The sequence below is a fragment of the Aythya fuligula genome, chromosome 5 (assembly GCF_009819795.1).
Source record: "Aythya fuligula isolate bAytFul2 chromosome 5, bAytFul2.pri, whole genome shotgun sequence".
Classification (NCBI taxonomy): domain Eukaryota; kingdom Metazoa; phylum Chordata; class Aves; order Anseriformes; family Anatidae; genus Aythya; species Aythya fuligula.
The window spans coordinates 48,353,308-48,371,777 of NC_045563.1; the positions used below are offsets into that span (position 1 = coordinate 48,353,308).

At 44.4% G+C, this 18,470-nt stretch overlaps 1 protein-coding gene across 2 annotated transcripts; it reads right to left on the reverse strand.

The window, feature by feature from the left end:
• On the reverse strand, positions 1 to 8,052 carry LMO2 (LIM domain only 2). Of its 2 annotated transcripts, none has more exons than XM_032189231.1 (4): positions 7,939 to 8,052; positions 7,058 to 7,226; positions 3,539 to 3,754; positions 1 to 1,024 (listed from the first exon to the last, which is right to left on the reverse strand). In XM_032189231.1, exons 2-4 carry the CDS (start codon positions 7,096 to 7,098, stop codon positions 805 to 807), a joined length of 477 nt encoding a protein of 158 aa, XP_032045122.1. In that variant the 5' UTR covers positions 7,099 to 7,226; positions 7,939 to 8,052; the 3' UTR covers positions 1 to 804. The 2 variants fall into 2 exon arrangements, with proteins under 2 accessions (XP_032045122.1, XP_032045121.1); XM_032189230.1 differs by lacking the exon at positions 7,939 to 8,052 and adding an exon at positions 7,330 to 7,404.
• Between the last annotated feature and the right edge of the window lie 10,418 nt (positions 8,053 to 18,470).

The window sequence follows — 18,470 nt, forward strand, 5'->3', positions numbered from 1 at the left end:
TCTTCTGTTATTTTTATTAAAGCTGCAGAGTCTTACTACACACAACAAACATTTTATTGATATAATCTAAGTTATTAAAATAGTTGAACAACTCTTTAGATTTATATTTGTATAGAAATGATCTGTGGAACATCTCATCTTGAAACAGCAGTGCCCCCAAACAGCTATTCAGCAGGATTTTGTTTATTTATTTATTTATTTGAAGAACAGTTTGGGACTAGAGGATGCACTCTTCATTCTCACAGGAAAAAAAAAAAAAATCCATGCAAAAATAACCCCCACCCTCTTCCCACTTTCTGTCCTACCCGAAATGTAAGGCCTTATTGAATGACCACATAAGTGACTGGCCATTTTCTTCCAGTATTCTTCTTCATGTCTACATTAGGAGCTGTTGTCTAAACTGAGTAACTAAAACAAGATGAAAAGAAAAATCAATTGCACAATCCTAGTCTGCAGGTGACAAAGTCATAACATCTCTTTACATAAGTCACTACTGTTTTTCCAGTTATGAGCATTCATTACCACATTATGGTTGTTCCCCAACTCTTGCCTATCTGGCTGATGTCAGTTATTGTCAATACGCCTTTGTTAACAGAAGTCAGTCTATCTACTATTGCTTCGGTCTCCCTTCTTCACTTATATGTAGTTTAGATTCTACGTAGCACTGCCTGAAAAGGGCCTACTCTGTGGTATTTTCCCCCCATTTTAGACAAAGCACATAGCTCAGGTGGTTATCTCCTCACTGCAGCTATGCGTCTGTGTCACCCGTGAGATGTCTTTTATAGACCATGAGCCATATCTTTGCTATATCATTCCATTTAACTTAGTCCACTCGTAGATGTCCTGTTCACATACTATGTCCGAGTTGATGAGGAGGTATCTGTCCCCAACACAGAAGTGTTTCTGGCAGGCAGCACATTTGAAGCATTCCAGGTGATACACTTTGTCCTTCACCCGCATGGTCATCTCATAAGCCCGGATTCGTTTGTCACAGGAGGCACAGAGGCCATCTTGGCCAAAAAGCCTAAAACAACAACAGCAGAGAAGCAAGCAGAGTTACATTGCTGGAGAGATAGGGAAGAACACAAATCAAAACAGAAACACACCAAAACATCAGTGCCTTGCCCCATTAGTCATACTATTGTCAAAGATACATAGAGGTCACGTGGAAAGCTGCTGAACAAAACTCTAAACTTTGCCATACCAAAAATTGAAGTAGAAAGTCCAAGGTCCTCACCTATTTTCAATGTAATTGATTTCTGTGATCAGTGACATTATCCTGAAATGCTGAGCAGCTTCAGGGGGAGTAAAGGACTGCTGGATCATAGCATGAAGTTGTGTGATGCAGATACTTGCACATATATGATCAATATAAATTAGTTACAGCTGCTAAATTTTGCCTATCTTCAGCTGTTGCAATTGAAGTTTATCGGAAGGAAGCTTGACACAAGCTATGATTTAGCATACTACTGTCTCTTTTTGTTGCCTCCACATTTGCAGTTCTTTCAAACTCAATCTCAAACCTGTATCCATGAAATCACTCCTGCTGGGTTTCAGATGGACACATGGTAAGACCTTCCAGGTACTATGCTAGCCCAAACAATTTTACAATCTGGACTGATCTTTTATCCACATTTAGACTCCCTGCTGAGATTATTATGGTATTGTTTATTAAAAAGAAGACTCTAATGAATGCACCACATATGTATCCCCATCACAGCATGCACCACCCCTCTCTGCTGGAGCAGCGCAACATACTCAGCCATGTGTGATGACAAAACAAATGCGAGCACTTCACACAGACTGCTGGTTACAGAGTTTGCAAGTCAAATCATAAATAAATAAGCAGGAAGATATATATATATATTACCTATAGAAGATATATACATATTCTTAGAAGGGGAATTTATACATATATAAATTCTTAGAAGACTTTCTATTACTTGTTTAAGGTTTACAACTATTGAATTTGACTTCTACGTTTTGATACTAATTCCAGAAATACTTTGCCCACCCCCTACACTTCACTTTCATATACTTTGCGTGCTTCATATAACCTGAACTGGAAATGGAATACCCACTAAAGAGAACTCTTTAAAGGGAAAAGATATCATTTCTTTCATCTACCAGGAGATGTCAGTGTCTACTTCTGCCCAACAAAAGTAATAACAAGGTTATACAAAGGTTGCAAAATTTCTTGATAGTAATGGAAGATATTATAAGTTACATTATTAAATAAATAAACACATTTGAATTCACTGCAAGAAAACAGATTAATTGCATTGCCATATTTTCTATTGCTTCTATTTTAAGATGAAAAGTATTTAGAAAGTGTAGCAAACACTGGTAGATTGCTGGAATATGGCATATGCCAAGTTGTTTATAAGAGGTCTCATTTGCATAACTTGGTTCTTAATTTGTGCTAAGCAAAATTCCCATCAGCAACCTCCAGGATACAATAAGTAGGAGCTCCTCTGAGATTTTATTTTATTTTTTGTAGACTTTTGTAAGGTAACTGAAAAAGTATAAAGTATCTTTATACAGATACTTCTTTAGTTCTGTTCCACAGACTTCCTGCACATTAAGGATCCATTAGAAGAAATGTTATACAACCAGCACAGCAAAGATCAAAATACTTTTCTTGTAATTGAGAATACAGAGATCTTTTATTATCAATTTTCTTGAAATATATTAATCTCAGTTTAATCCTTCTACTTACAAATTATGGCAAATCAGATAGACAGAGAGATATTAATAAAAACACCCTTAACAAGTGTGTTTGTGGGATCTGATTCAGCCAAATGTTTTAAGTTCATGTCTGCTCAGGACCAGGCTTAAGAAAGTAAAAAATCCACTGGGTACAAATTAGCAGGATTAAACTTTCCTGTACTGGCTGCAGCTTTGCAATAAGCATACAACACATTGTCTCTTTCTGCTTGAAGTGTTCCAGATAAGTTCACCAGTGATGCAGAAAAAGACATGAATCAATCCATGTATAAAAGGCAGTCGCTGCAGAAACCACATGAGTACAGCGGCCCTGCTGGTTGGTGGAGTCAAGCATCTCTTACACAGCCAATATTGCTGCATCAGGAAAATGAATTAAATTCAGTTACCTTGGATACCGTGTTCTTAAATGAGGGAACTAAATGATCTTTCATCAGTAGCTGATCTTGGCACCTGTTTTTATATAACTTCCAGCTCCACGGCTATGTTTGGAGAAGTGCAGAACTACTTAAAGCCATTCCAGGGAACTGGCTCATGGTCAACTCAGGTGCAGGAAGCCCTTCTTGCTGAAATTCATCAGCAATCCCCAGTTTCTACTTGAGAGCATCCCATGCTGACACAGCTCAGTCAGTCTTGAGCTACTGGGGGGAACAGCACACTTAGCAAACCATGTTAAACTCTACAGTTAAGATGAACCAAAATGAATTAATTATGGATCTTTGTTCACTGCTATACCTTAAATTAATAAGCAAAGCTGAAATGGTAGTAAGAAGGTGAGATAGGGTAGAAGATGTGGGCTGGGGAGACTGTATACCTGAGATAGTCCCTTCTGCAGAGCTTCCTGCCCAGTTTGTAATACAACCGTCTCCCCACTTCTCCGAGCCTGCACCCGCACAGGTCGCAGCTGAGGCAGTCTTCGTGCCAGTACTGATCGATGGCCTTCAGGAAATACCGGTCCCCGATGTTCTGCTGGCAGCCACCACATGTCAGCAGTGAGGGGGGGATCTGGAGCACTTCATCCACCGGCTCCCTGAGTGAATGAAAGCAGTGTTGGAGAAGGAGAATGTACCCTGCAACCCTCCACATGAGAAGATGCAGAAGATAAAACAAAACTGAACAAAATGAAAGATTGGTTAAGTTAGAACAGAGTACATCCTCATTTTTTCTCCCAGCAGAGTAAAGGATGTATCACCTTCTGGCATGAGAGGGAGAAGGACTTCACTCTTTTGCTTTAAAAAGAAAAGGACAGCTTAAGATATAAGGAGTTAGCAAGAGTATCCAAACATCTGCTAACTAGTTTTATACTTTTCTTCAAAGGGTAATGCACAAGCACAAAAGTCTCTTTATCACCCATGTGTGTTCATTACTGTAAATATATCTACTATGTTTAGAGGACCAAAAAAATCAAATAATGTAATTTTCACATGATTTAAGATTGAAGATCTTTTCAAAAAGATGCTTGGATTCACTACTTCATAGAAATACTGGTTATGTCTGTGTAGACTGACAAATGCCAACAACCACAAAGTCCTAGAAGTTCTTACCATTTTCTTCCTATTTTCAAGTAATTCTGTTCTGCCCACAACACATAGCAAGGCTTTCTTTGCCATAAAAATGTGCCTGTTTTCAACAAGATTTTTGTAAACATTTGTAAGTAACCTAATCAACACAAATAACCTCTGGATTTACCTATAACTTATGGAAGAACCCTAGCATTACCATAAAGCACCTGTGCATGTACCCCAGAATACATGAGCCTATCTTGTAGACCTGATCCTTCAAGCTTTGACAGTAGTGCTGCTGGAAGCAAGGGAATTCTGCCTCAGCAAGGGCTACAGGACTAGAAAAGATACCTGGGGGATTTTACATGCAGTCAATTGTCCTTTGGGAACTGCAAATTTGAGGACTAAGGGATGATATTTCACTGAACAGCATTAAATAAATACAACAGATGTGGCCATTGCCCAGCTGGTTTATGTTTTGCTGCTGTTTTTAATAAAGCCAGCATGTTAGCTGATGTTACTGCTGTTTTTTCCTTCAGCTAAGGACATGAATCCCCTGAGATGTGTCTACAACAGCATAGCTCAAATGATGTCAAACAATTATTGCAGATTTACACATCCCTGATAGAAAAGAAGCACAAATCTTTAGTGTGATACTAGCACTGACTATCCATGCAAGATAATTTTTTTTTCATTTTTAAAATGCTCTGAAGTCTGGGTTGGTTCTGGCAACACGTGGGGATAAAGCAGTAATGTTCTTCAAAACTCCTTTCTTAAGGAATACTCTTATTTGCCTTTTTGTGTAGATCTGCTAAAAAAAAAAAAAAAAAAAAAAAAGATCAGCAAAAATTAAAAGGAAGGTGCATGAGCTCATTTCTGCAAGTCTTGCAGTGACCTGGCACTGCCACTGAGGGCCTCATCCAGAACCCAGGGAAGTTAATCAAAAGACTAGGGGATCAAACCTTTAAGCACTTGCTGAGTTTTAAACCTGTGGCTGGCAGCAAGGAAGTCATATGTTTGCACATTTATGCTTTTCTGCTTTGCTGGGTCATGACCAAGGTGCTCAACATGAGTCAGAGCAGAGCCCCTAATCGTTCAGCACACTGCCCTAATAGAGTCCGCCAATGCTTTGCCTCCGTCGCTGGTCTGTCCTCCGTCAGGATGGCGTGGGCAGAGGAGAACCACACTGAGAGAGGAGAGCCAGGCTGCTCCGAGTTTCCAACAGGAAAAATTATGTTGCTTCTGCCTCAGGTAGCTTTCTGTAAAGCATATTTCCTGGGTCAGCAGTTTTCTAGGAAAAAATTACTTTCTTCAGTGTGGAGAAATGATGGGTGGCCAAGAACTTCTGTGCAGTGAAACTGATCCTGCAGCTCTTATTTAGACAAGCTGAGCCCTCAGATATGATCTGATTATACACTAGTCCGCTTTTCGCTCCTCTGTGTTTAAGCTGCAGTGCCCTGAAAGTGCTGCCGTGACACCCCACTCCTTCCAGCTCTTCGCTCTGCAAATTCCATTAAAATCAGGCCCCACTTTTTCCAAGTTTTTTTCTTTTGAGCCCCATCCTTCCTTTCTTAAGGCATGGGCTCCTCTCCGACAAGTTCCGTGAGCCTCTCAGCAGAGCGTGCAAGTATAAGGAAATGCACGCTATTACCCTTTATTGTCCATTATTTGAAACTTCGGACATTGGCCCCCAAATATTTTGTCTTATGGGTGCTTGGGAATCATGAGCCAGTTCTCTGAAAGCCCTAAACTCCGGAACAGCCTGGCGGATGTTTACGCAGAGCAGAATTTCTGTTTTCTGCATTAGCTGTTTGATGTCCATAGACTTCTAAGCCAGCGCCTAATTCACTAGAACACACAGTAGGTAAATAAATAAATGCTACTAAAACGGTACAGTTCAAACCCAGGCATCTTATACCTAGGAGCTTAGATTATCATTCTGAAAAGATTGCATAAAATAGGAAAAAATGTAGCATATAAAAAGTGAAAAGCAACATGGCATGAATTGATTTAATACACCAAACAGTTCCCATGTGTTCACTTGGGGCTTCGAGAGATGGCATTTTTAATATCTCACAGGAAACAAACCACGAATGGCTAAACTTTCCTAAGAGCAATGTTTTAAGCGTTATCTGAAAACGGAGATTTTATTTTTCTCTCTCTCTCTTATCGTGATTGCCGACGAGTTTAGCTGCGGCTATGGGGAGGCGCGGTGCCGAGCCCGGGGCTGGGGGCTGCAGGTGCGGAGGGGCTGGCACCCATCCTGGCACCCATCCTGGCACCCATCCTGGCATCTTCCTGGCACCTGCCTGCACAGCACCGCCTGGGGACCCTGCACAGCGCCAGGGTCCGGCCCTGGGTGGAAAACGTGGAGGGCAATTCTCGTCCCCCGCACCCCGTCCATCACATCTCTCCGCATGCCCTTCGCAGCACAGCCACCCCCAGCGGTTTCTCCGAGCCCTTTAAAGTTGCAAAGTGCCTCGCATGCTGAAAATGTGGAAGTGGGGCACCCGCACAGCACAGCCCTGACCTTTCGCTCTGATCGGCGGCGGAGAGCCCCCTCCGAGGGGCCGCCGGCTCCAGCCCGGGCGAGCACCGCTCCCGCCGCCTCTCGGAGCGGCTCCGGGCTCCTCCGCACCCGCGGATGCCCCTCACGGCCGCCCGCTCCCCCGCCGCGGCTTCCCCGGGCTCCGCCGCCCGCTGCGCGCATCCGAGCCCGGCGGGGACCGGCCGAGGGGCGCCCGCGGAGGGGGTCCCCGGAGGGGGGGGGGGTCCCCGCGGCATCCCGGCGGCACGGCGAGGGGAGGTGCGGGAGGGAGGAGGCCACTTACTCGGAAGGATCGAGGCTCTTCCTCTCGATGGCCGATGACATTGGCAGGGATTGCTCCTTTGTAGTGTGCCGGTGGTGGGCTCTGCCCCCGCAGAGGCTGTCTGCTCTCGACGCCTTCTCGCCAGCCGAGTTCCCCCTCCGCCCCCCAATGACATTCACAGGATTTCCTCCTGCAACACCAAAGAGAGAGAGAGAGAGAGAGAGAGAGGAGGAACGGGGGCTGGGGCCGCCGCCCGGGGCCGGGTGTCCGCAGGCCGGCCCGCAGGTTCTCACCTCCCATCCTCGCCGCGCTCCTCCTGCGCGCCGGGCGGCGGGGCCGGGGGGGGGCTGCGGCCGCGGCCACCGCTGGCTGCCCCGCACCGCTCCGCTCCGCTCCGCACCGCTCCGCACCGCCCCGCACCGCGCAGCCCCCGGCAGCTCTCAGCACGCCCCCGGCAGAGGCGCGTGTGCCGCCGAGGTGCGGCTCGGCATCATTATTACGGCTCCTCTGGCTCGGCCCCGGGGCTCCGGTTTCATTTCCTTTTTCCTGATCACGATTCAAATACAATAGAAGGAAATCACACTTAAAGAGACAGCTGCCCGTTTCTTAACTGGACTCCCGGGGGTTTGGCAAGGCGAGCAGCAGCGCCGCTCGCTCGGCTGCTTAAAGGGACACCCGGGGCGCTGCGGTTCCCTATCGCGACATGATTTCGCAACGCTCCGCCGGCTGCCAGCCGCGGCTCACCCGAAGGGCTGCGAAGAAGCAGCCCCCGCTTCACGTTTTCGGCTGCTGCCCCCCCTCAGCCTGTCCATCCCTTGCACACGCACATGCCGCACGCACGGGGCTGTGAGATCTGCAGGGGAAAACGCTAGGGGAGAACCTAGGTGCCGTCCTTCTTCTACCTTGGATGCAAACCGGCCAACTAAATTGGGTCTCGCTGCTATCCCATAGCGAGCACCCGCGGCTGCCCGCTCCTAGGCGTCCCCGAGTTCTCGGGCAGCGATATAACGCCTTTAGGTCTCGACGCCGCCTGATGTCAGTGAGCTAAAAAAGCTCCAGAGTACCAGGTATTGATCTGTAGGGAGTCACAGAGGAGCTAAAGATGGGAAACTCTCGCCTCGGTGTCTCTATTTCCCCTCCCATCCTTCCTCCCCCTCCTCTCCATCAGCGCAGCACATCCCGGAAAGGACCGGGTGAGAACTGTTACCGCAACTGGAGCATTTTCCAGCCTCTGTGGCATTAGATACTGGCGACTGCTGGGGGGCAGAAGCCTGGCTGAGACGAGCTACTTGCCCTGCTAATTCCTTTAAAAACAGTCAGAAAAGATCTGCAATAACGCTCCGAGAGAAATACTTACTTAGCTTCTGTATTAATTCCCAGAGCAGAAATATGTTTGATGTCTATTTTTATGACTGCTTTCTATTTTTTTTTTCCGGCTTTTTGGCAGCTAGGGTTATAATATCTGAAATACATTAATGAGCCCGATTCGAAGATTAGTAATGTCAGCAGAAGGACTGTTATTCATTTCAAGGGGCTTTGAACCAAGCTCTCGCAACACTTTAGAGCCATCACTGGTCATTAGAACACATCTTTCTTATTCTAAAAAAAAAAAATTATCTCTAACGTATTTCAAGTTATTACAGGATGACAGCCACTCTCATAACCGAACATTTCTGTTAAAGGAACAGCCTCCTTTGTTAGGTTCCAGACAGGATGATGAATATTTCATTTCTTACATATTTACACTGCCATCAGAAAAGTCAGATATAAACCTTTCAGGAAGACAGAAGAATTAAACTATTGCAAGGCACACACACACACACAAAAAATTAACTGATAGGAAAATTATTAGGTTGGTTTAAAAAAATCAGAAATTGGACTTAAAGGTGGATCAAAACCAGGCATAAGAACTTCAAACATGTTTGAAGAAAGAAAAAGAAAAAAAGTAATTTCTATCAGCTTGATTTCTCCTGGCTCCATGTTTCAAGGTTTAATAAAGTATAAATCTGAGTCAAAAATTCCCTGATGATTGGGGTATTCATACTCTGAATAGCTCCTGATGGAATAATGTGAACAATTCTATAATGCCAGGTAAATTTTCTGGTTTCTGATGATGCAGTTGTGCATACTTTACAGTCATATTGGCATGCCACCTCTCTCCTATTCACTTTTCCAAAATTTACACAAAATTAACAACTTATGACACCTGTCCTACTATATATTTAAAAGAGTTAGGCTAGTTCAACTTCTTTGGTGAGGGACAGAAACATAGACATTGGCACATTTCAGATCCAGAACAAACTTCCTAGAAAAGCCAATTGTTTAAGCGTAGTACTTGTGATGGTGCTGGTACCACTGCATGTTCCTCCAGACACCACCTGCCTCCTAGTATAAAAAGAATTGTAATAATCACTGCCAGGTTATTTCTTGTTTTCTCTACGAAAGAGAGATGCTAGGCAAAGTAGTGTGGGTAGATTTAAGAAAATTGAATAAAAGCAGTCAATCTGCTGGTTCATAGCAAAACAAATGGGTTGCTCCACCATGTTTAGTGGGACAGTGCTCGAGGTCAATCTGCTTTAAAAAAAAGAGCAATCAGGAAATGCTGCGTGAGGATTAAAGTTGTCGTGGTGTCTTGAACAAACTGCACAGCAAAGACACCAGGCATCACTTGGCTTCATACATCAGGAGGGGTAAAAGCCAAAGCGTTGTTTTGCAAGCACCAGTGTGGCAAAAGATAAACAGAAGCTGCCAGGGGCAGTGTCCTGCCCTATGGGTGAGTACCAAACTGCTGTTGGCTTTTGCCCAGAAGTAATTTCTGCAAGCATTTTTTCTTCAGCTTTCTGGGTTGGTCTTTACTGAAAGTTCCCACTGGATTCACAGTAAAAGCCCAGCAAGAAGGTCTTTGGCCTTCTAAGCAGGAGCCGTGTCTTCTAATGCCTTTGGGGATCAAAACTGTATGCTTTCTGGGGAGACAATCCAATTTTCCTGTATTGGGTTTATACATAACAGATTCTCACTCTGGACAGTGAAACTTGGTATGCCCACCTGAGGAGCCCTGGGTCCCACCAGAACAGCTGGCCAATCATGAAGAGTGGCTTCTTTTTTCCATCTCTGGCAGGTCCCTTAATACCTCTGTGCCTCAGTTTTCCCATCTGTAAATATTTACTTCCCTCAGCAGAATTGCTTGTTGATTTACTTTTGCCTCCTGCTGAATAATGTTCACAAAGACAAAGCGTTATTCAGTGCTAGAATTTGTGGTGCCTACATTTCCTGCACAGGGACAAAAAGACTAGTACTATTTTTAGTGAAGGCTTTTCTTTCCATTGTCCCTTTCTCTGTGAGGCCGTATTTTCCAGTGGTGTATTTTTATTTTTTTTTAGTGCAGCTTTTTGTGTTCACTGATGGATTAAAGATCATGAGGGATGACTCTTGGTTTCAATTAACTTTTATTCATATAGATGCTACTATAGACTAATTCTTGGAGCACAGCTGAGATCAAAACAAGTGTTATTATTCATGTTTGACATTCAGTGCTTGGCATAAATTGGCTGGACTTTTCTCTATATTTCTCTGTAAGAACATTTAATGTAAAACTGCATGGTTTCTATGAGTGATGTCATCTAAAGAAATAGCTGAATGTGTCTGTTTCTGAAGAAACATCCCCTCTTGGACTGAATACTTTCATCTTTATTTTGGAACTCTGCTCATTTGGGAGAGCATCAGGACCACTCGGTCTCAGGTTGCTCCTACTTTTATTTCTTCAGTATATCCTAGCGTTATTCCCCCTAGAGCTTATGGATAATATTGAACAATTTCAGGTCTCCTTCATTTAGAGAAGCCTGTGTATAGAGAGATTAACTTTGCTGCCCTCAATAGTCTGTAACAGTGGTTACCTAAAACGTACTTTATGAAAATTTAAGTCTCTGCATGGATACAAAAATTAGATCTCAGTGACTGTGGCCTAGATTTTCTGCTAGCAGTTTCTATGGGATGGGAAAGTCAAGCCCATGGCTGAAGTTGAAGGATTAATACGAAAGGTAGCAGAGAAAAGGAATATGGATTTGGAATACGATCTGCCACTGACCCACACTGTATGGTGTTAGGAAAATCACTGCTGTATTTGAGGGGTCACCTATTTGCCAAATAACAGAATCCTCCTTCCCACCACATGGTGAACTGAATCTTCAACGTGCCAGGTCTTTGGGTGACACTCCACTCTAAAGAACCAGATTGTTGTTGCTTTTTTTTTTTTTTTTTTGACATGCCTTTGACACTGCAGAACAAGGTAGGAGGCTTGGGAGCAATTCCATTTGTCTGTTTCTGGTCTCTCTGAAGAATATAAAATTTGACTACATCACTGTAGAATCAGTGCCATATAAATAGTGTAACATCACCACTGTGTACTATCTATCACAGGCATGAAAGACATCACATAATTCAAAGATTTTTTTTTTCCTTTTCACAGGCCAGGATTCTCTTTTTCAGACAATAATTTCCTTTATATATGATGTCACAACAAATGCTAGGTTTTTTGTTTGTTTGTTTGGTTGGTTGGTCGGTTTTTGTTTTCCATGTCGAAGACTGCACAGCAGTCTTCCAGCTAGTGTATTTTCTCACTTTCTTGGGAATGGAAGTGGTGATAGCAGGGATAAGTTCTCCTTGAGTGATGACCACAGTCACAAACGTTAGTCTTTGGAAGCTCTTGGTAAAGTGTGATTCAGAGGATCTAAAGACTCCTGGCTAAGGACACACTTCTCTTTCCGGGGGTTAACCTTCCCTTTGAACTGGAAGAAAACAAACCAGAACAATAAAAACCACACTGAGGGTGAGGTTTTCCCTAGGATTGTGGGGTCCAGACTTCCCAGATAAGAAGTCTAGTGCGTAAAGAAGTTTGAGCCATAATAAGATTTTGTTTTGCTGTGCCTTATTTTCTTCTACAAGCAACAAAGATGAAGAAAACAACCTGTGTTTATAGCTGAGAGAAATCTTTGACTGCGGGTCACACCACAGGTGATGAAAGGTAACTTAGAGGCAGTCAGATGAAGGAATGTTTCACTGCTGAAATGTGAAAGGTTCCCCCTCCCCATTTCCTTGCTCTTCTTTTATTGATTTCTCTTGCTCCCATCAAGCCCTTGCTGCCTGGCACACCAGCCAGATCCAATTACCGTGTCATTTTTATTTTTTTTTTTTCCATAAGGCTACTGCTCTACAGTACAGTTCTTTCAAGTAATTTGCACCTTTTCAGTCTTTTCTGTGGTTAAGTACTCTCCCCTGTGCTTATGCATGTGAGTCATCCCAGTAGGGCATTACAGATAGCTTTTATTTCAGTATTAAACATCTCATCCAAAGCCCATCTGTGTCAGAGAAAAGACACATATTAACCTGCACGGGCTTTGAGTCTGACCCACAAATACTTTTCCTTCAGAAAATAACCGGTGACTGGCAAAGAAACACCCTCAGAGAAAATTTCAGAGGGAGTCACAGACCAACCAGAAACTGGAGCTCAGGCTCCCCTGTTTACATATATATATATATATGCACATATATGTATATACATATTTATATGTTTATGCATCTTTATATATATTTGTATATGTATATGTGCAATGTGTATATAATTATATATTTGTGTATGCATGCATGTAGTTGTAAACACACAGACACATACAGACTTGTAAGTTACACAGTTTCGTATTTTGCAGCTTTCCAAGCTGTTTCCCAAACAAAAGGTAGCTTTCCAAGATTACCACTGGTCTAGCTGATGCATTAATTCCTATTATCCGAGTGTCACCAGGTAGATGCAGTAACCCGGCATCAGCTGGCAACACACCAGGAAGTCTCACATCAGTGCAGGAATACACCAGTCTTGCTGTTCCCCTACGTAACGCTGTTATTTCTGCATTCTGTCATTTCTGGGGCTTCAAGGTGTGACAGAACAATCTTCCCAAACTAAATGCTATAGCAGGTAGTTCTAATGAGCAAGCCTGCCGTCCCCTAGTTCACATGGCCATCCTGGTGTCACCAAGGAGGCAGTGTGGTCTTCTGGGCAGCAGGCAGCAGAGATGAGAAATGAATCTTGCTGCCTGCTCTGCCATGGAGTACAGACGTTGTGCCTCAGCTTCTCTGTCTGTAACATGGGAACAGAGTAGCTCAGGAGCAGGGGGATACCTGGCTTCCGCTGTTCCGGGTTCACAGCTTTCACCTCTTTTTTTTTCCTGGATGTGTCCTTTTCCAGTCTCAGAACTTCAGCCAGGCAAGTTGCTGTGTTTGTCTGGCATTTCTGGATGTCTCGTTGATGGTGAGTCCTACTGCTGCATTGCTCAGCCATGAACACGTGTAGCACATGGCTAGCCCCAAAATACATGGCCCAGGAACTGCATCACGTTCTTACACTTTGTGTGCAAGTACCATGGACCTTTGGAAAGAAAAGAAAAAAAGTCCAGAAGAAAACTGCTCAATTCATTCTCGTTACACCAGCTCAGATAAAAATTGCACCATAGAGGTTCATCTCATTTCAGAAGCTGGATATCAGCTTCACATCTCATCATGCACTTTTTCATGTTCCGTATAGAAATTCGTCTTGCATGCTTGATACTGTGAGCCTGGCCAAGCTTTACCCATGGACCAGTGTGCTGGAACACTTTATATTCACGAACTCACCCTACTTCACTGGGCCATCTTCTGAAGATCTTCCAACACTCAGCAGACATCCCTCACTTGGGAACGTCTGATGCATCCTTTAAGTTGTTTCTTTTTCTCTCCATAACAAGGCTCTGTTGCAGGCATACCAGCCACCTAATTACTAACCTTGACCTTGGGAAAAAGAAGCAGAGTTCTTTTAATAATAGCCCCAGTGAGCTGAGGCGGCCTTGCAATTATGTTGCATAATGTAGGCATGAGAAGAGGGTTACCAGGGAGATAATGGTAAACATCAGCCTTAATTCTGTCTGAAAAATAATTGGAGTGATCTCCCTTTGTGGCTGGGGTAGAGGAGAAAATTGGATGGGTAAATTTCCAGTTACCACAGATGCTAGTCAGACATGCTGCACTCCAGCGATGACCAAATTATTCGCTGCCTCTAAGTGCTCTGGGTATGAATTGTCTGGCTTCCTCTCCATGCACACACGTCTGCGGGTGAGTATCATTTAAATGAGAAAAGAGTGTTGGTTGCAGCACAACTGGCCACTGATCTCCTGCTTACAGAGGCTCCATCAAACTGTTTGGCAGAGGATTCATCAATCTTGACACATTTTTTAAAAAACATAGCCCTTTCAGCCCTGGTGACCTTGTCCACAGAGGTTGAAATTATCCTTGTGCAACCTTTCAGTCTCACAGCGTGCAGCCGGGGGGGATGTGCTGCGGGCAGGCCCCTGCTGCCTGCACTGACCTGGCCCTGGACAACCTGGACCATCTCTAGGCTACCTCCACAGCTGCCAGCAGTGCCACCTCCCTGCTCTGGCAGGGTGTGGAGAAGTCAGGTGCATGCCGAAGGAGGAGAGCTGGGATGCTGAGAGGCTTGCTGGCAGAGTACCCCATTTTTTCCCAGCCATCCTGGCCACCACCATCAGGAGCTGATACCTGCCTCGTTATGCCACCAGCAGCAGCTCCACGTGGACCTCCTGCTGGCCGGCTGGGAGATGCAGGAAGCACGGTGAAGGTCGCTCTCAGTTTGGAAATAAGCCCAGAAGAAGAACAATAAACATTTTGCTCTTGAGTGCACTCTTCCCCAGAGCTTTCCCTTCTACTTTCTTAACCCCATTTGGGACCTTTGTACTACTTTGCTGATGTCACCTACCCAAATTATCCCCATGAAGCTTCTCTTCCTGGTCTGCAGGAAAAATGGCAGAGCCTGGGCATGATTGTCTGCATTTTGTCCTCTGTCCAGACACTCCAGCTGGGACAGGCTGCCCACCTCACCCTGCCCATGCTACACTTCTGCCTCTAGGTATTTTGGGCAGTGAGTTCTTCAGCCTTTATTTATATTTAGATCAGGCATTTAATTCCACAACCATAGGGTCTGTACATTTTCAGATTAAACTGTGGTTTCAATTCCCCATTCCCATTTACTCAGTTCTAGAGCTAGCTGAGCAGAGTTACACATATGTGTTGTTACGGTGTGTGCATCGCATGCGTGTCAGCCAGCCTCAGCTGACTTGTTAGCTCAGACAAGTTTCATCGAGGTTTCAAAGCGGAATTATTTGGCATCTCCTGTCAATATTTAAGTGAAAGCAGTGTTAGAAAGCTGCCTGTGTTTTCCGGTGCGAAGTTTCTGACAGTTCTGCCTCAGCTTCACAGTGCCTTTGGAGAAGCAGCAGCCAAAGCGTGCGGTCCTGGTGGCTGTAGGCTTCTGGTTGCTGTGAGAGAACTGGACCACCAGTGCGCAAAGCCGTGGTGTGTATATGCTTTCCAGTCTTTGCAGCTCCTGTGTCTCCCATCTTCTAGCCAATTTGTGAGCACGAGTCCTGCTGCCAGGATGCAGAGACCCCTTTATTGCAGAGCAGCCGGGCCATCCAGCTCTGATTGCTTCTGACTCCTGCCAAACTTCTTCTTCTCTGCCGTGGCTCTCCACCAGCTGCTGGTAACCTCAGCGCTATCAAACTGCTGGCTGCGAAGCACGAGCCCTGCTAGGCTAGGACAGCATCCAGCACTGCAGTACCACCGCACTCTCCCCCTCCATTCCTCCGCAGATCTCTCTTTATGTCAGCCACACTTGTTGGCACAAACACATCCTTTATAGCTGCTTTCCCCCGGCCCCCTCTGCTACCCAATTAGAAGGCTGTCAGCGACAGGGCCATCACTCCTCCTGCAGCTTCTGACAAGCCTGGACACAGCTATACTGCCGCAGAAGATTAAAGGAGTCTTTCCTTTGTATCACCCAGTGGCTGTGTGCTAGCCAGAAACTAATTCCCCTTCCCAATGAATGTGTATGTGGAACAACTAATAGGCTCTGTAAGCCTGTCTCCATTCCTTATTAAAACGAACACACTCACTATGGACAGAACTGTCTAATACACATTTCTCCCCTGTTTCCCTTTTTACTAAGCCTCAAGAGAGTTGCAGTTCCTGAGAATTAGAGACGTCAGGGCGTGGAGGTGCTTTCTAGTAGTTATGACAGGACTGGGCATCAGGAATCATAGATGCTTTTTAATGATTCATTTGGAAGTGAGAGTGATTGCATTTGCTCTTCAGCAATTGCTTTCCACACTGCAGCTTCTCTGAAGCCGAGAAACAAATGGGTGTGTAATTCTTGTACCTCCAGATCGCTGGCTCAGATCTGCTCTAGGCTGGTAGTAACAGGACATCATTGTGCTCTGAAGGCTCTTTGGCAGCCTCTGTGAAATGAGTTGAATGACAATCCCGTACATTAACTTTACCACCAGGCATAAAGATTACTGGGTAGTACAAAAGAAATGTTGCTTTAATCTCCAGCAGCACTACAGAGGTGCTCGGATTTGTCAGGCGCTGCAGAAGGAGTGATGGTCTGGGGGACCCAGATCTCAACAGCATCCCAGGGTGCATCTGGGACTGCATTTGGCCCATTAACTTCTGAATTCTGGCTGCATTACACGGTAATCCTGGCTGATGGAGTATGTAGAGCTAAAACACAACTGAAATCATTTATCACCTATAAATCCTGTCCTACTCCCAAAGACGTCGAACTAGCATGTATAGACTACTTAAAGCTTGTTTATTCATTTAGCATCCAATAAAGTGTACCTACTTACACTGGTGTAAATCTGGAGTAATTCCACTGAAGTATATGAAATGTAAGGTCAGTAGAGTTGGCTAGATTTAAACTAGCATCATTGAGAATCACTTTTTAGCTATAAAGCATGAAAGATAAACGTCTTTTGAATTCCTGACCCCACTATGAAAATGAAATACAATATAGGAACTCTTTGAAACTGACAGAGACGTCTCTGCCTTAGATCTCGCTCCCCCTTTCTCTGTTAATCAAAACAAGGCACTGTAATCAGCTCCGATTCTAGGTCTATCTGTAAGGAACAAAGTGAACTTAGAAAATTAAATCATTTAGCATTTAGCGTTTCCTTCCTCATTTCGGCGCCGATTGAGCTTATTTCACAATTTCTCCCCCTTCTGCAGCTTGGTTATCCTGCAGCCTGCATGGGCTGTCAGTGCTGTCGCAGGGCAGCAGCTTGGCAGGAAGGCACCGACTGTTTCTGTTTGCTGGGGAGATCGCTGCTTCTGAAGATTCCCCTTTAGACTCAGAGGTTTCTTTACTGCCTTCCTGATGTCTGGTTTCCTGTTTTCTTTACTACCTGCTGAGTAGGAAACTTGGGACAGGCCTAAATGGGGAATAGTTTGCCTATGCTATTATACCATAGCAGCAAAATGCGTGATTTTGTAGCTGTAGTTTAAACCTTAAGCTTCTGCTGGAAGAGTTTATTCCAGCCTTACTCAGATGAAACACACTATGTTGGCAAAAATGCAGTTTTGCTGGTATAAATTATTCTGTGCTAGGAGCTTTTTGCCAGTGCTGCTGTGTTGATCAGGAAGCACGTCTCCTTACACCTCTGCCTGACGTGGCTGAGCCAGCCAAAGTGTGTAATGTCAACACAGGGAATATTCTAAAGGTCTTATGGTAATTTTACTTCATAGAAAATATAATGCTTGCATACCCAGTGGCCTGAGCAGAGGAAGAATATTTCCCAAATGGGATAAATCCCCTAGTATTTCAATGACAATTATGAACAGTATGATAGTTTGCAATCTCAACATAATTATCTGCATTTTCTTCCACTGTCCCATGGTTCTTGTAGAATTAGCAGACATCATTCATTATTTAGCCATTTTAAAAGTGCATAATCTTAATTTGGGAGGAGGAGTTGGCTTTGCTTTCTTAGGAGGCTCTTTACCGAGATTCTACAGGTGCACTCTGCAGCATTGATTTTTCATGACTTATTTAAAGTTTTTAGCAGACTTTGTCCACTAACCATTTTTTTACCTATTCTCTTCATCCTTCCTCTTAACCCTCTTGTGTTTTGAGAGTGCACCAGAACACCAAGCACAAATTTCTGGGCAGGCAAAAGTGACTCTTCTCAAGAAAGGGGCACACTGTGTTTTTCTAATTATTTCTATTTCAAATAGATTTCCTGTTAACTACGCCTACAGGAAATAAATGCAAATCTGTTATGCATCAGTTTCTGAACTAAAGCATTCCACGACTAATAATAGGTGACGATTTTCAATTGACAACTCGCTTCCTTCCTGGTGTCATTTATGGAGAGCGTCAAGGAGAAAGCTGTCAGGGAGAGAAACAAATGTTTGCAGAGGCAGCTGGCCTGGCCTGACTTCCTGCGGAGCTGCCTTCCTGCAGCCCCCTGCGGCGTGGGGTGCCTCTGTCGGCTGCCCGGTACAGATGGCTTCCTGCGATAGCTCTTCCTGGGCACCATGGCTTGCTGGGTACCAGCAT

What these genes read in the sequence shown, in the direction of transcription:
- LMO2 (XM_032189230.1), bottom strand. An exon ending in AAGAGCCTCGATCCTTCCGA is followed by an intron (nt 3,755 to 7,057) that starts GTAAGTGGCCTC and finishes TCATTCACTCAG; the next exon opens with GGAGCCGGTGGATGAAGTGC. An exon ending in TGCAGAAGGGACTATCTCAG is followed by an intron (nt 1,025 to 3,538) that starts GTATACAGTCTC and finishes TTGTTGTTTTAG; the next exon opens with GCTTTTTGGCCAAGATGGCC.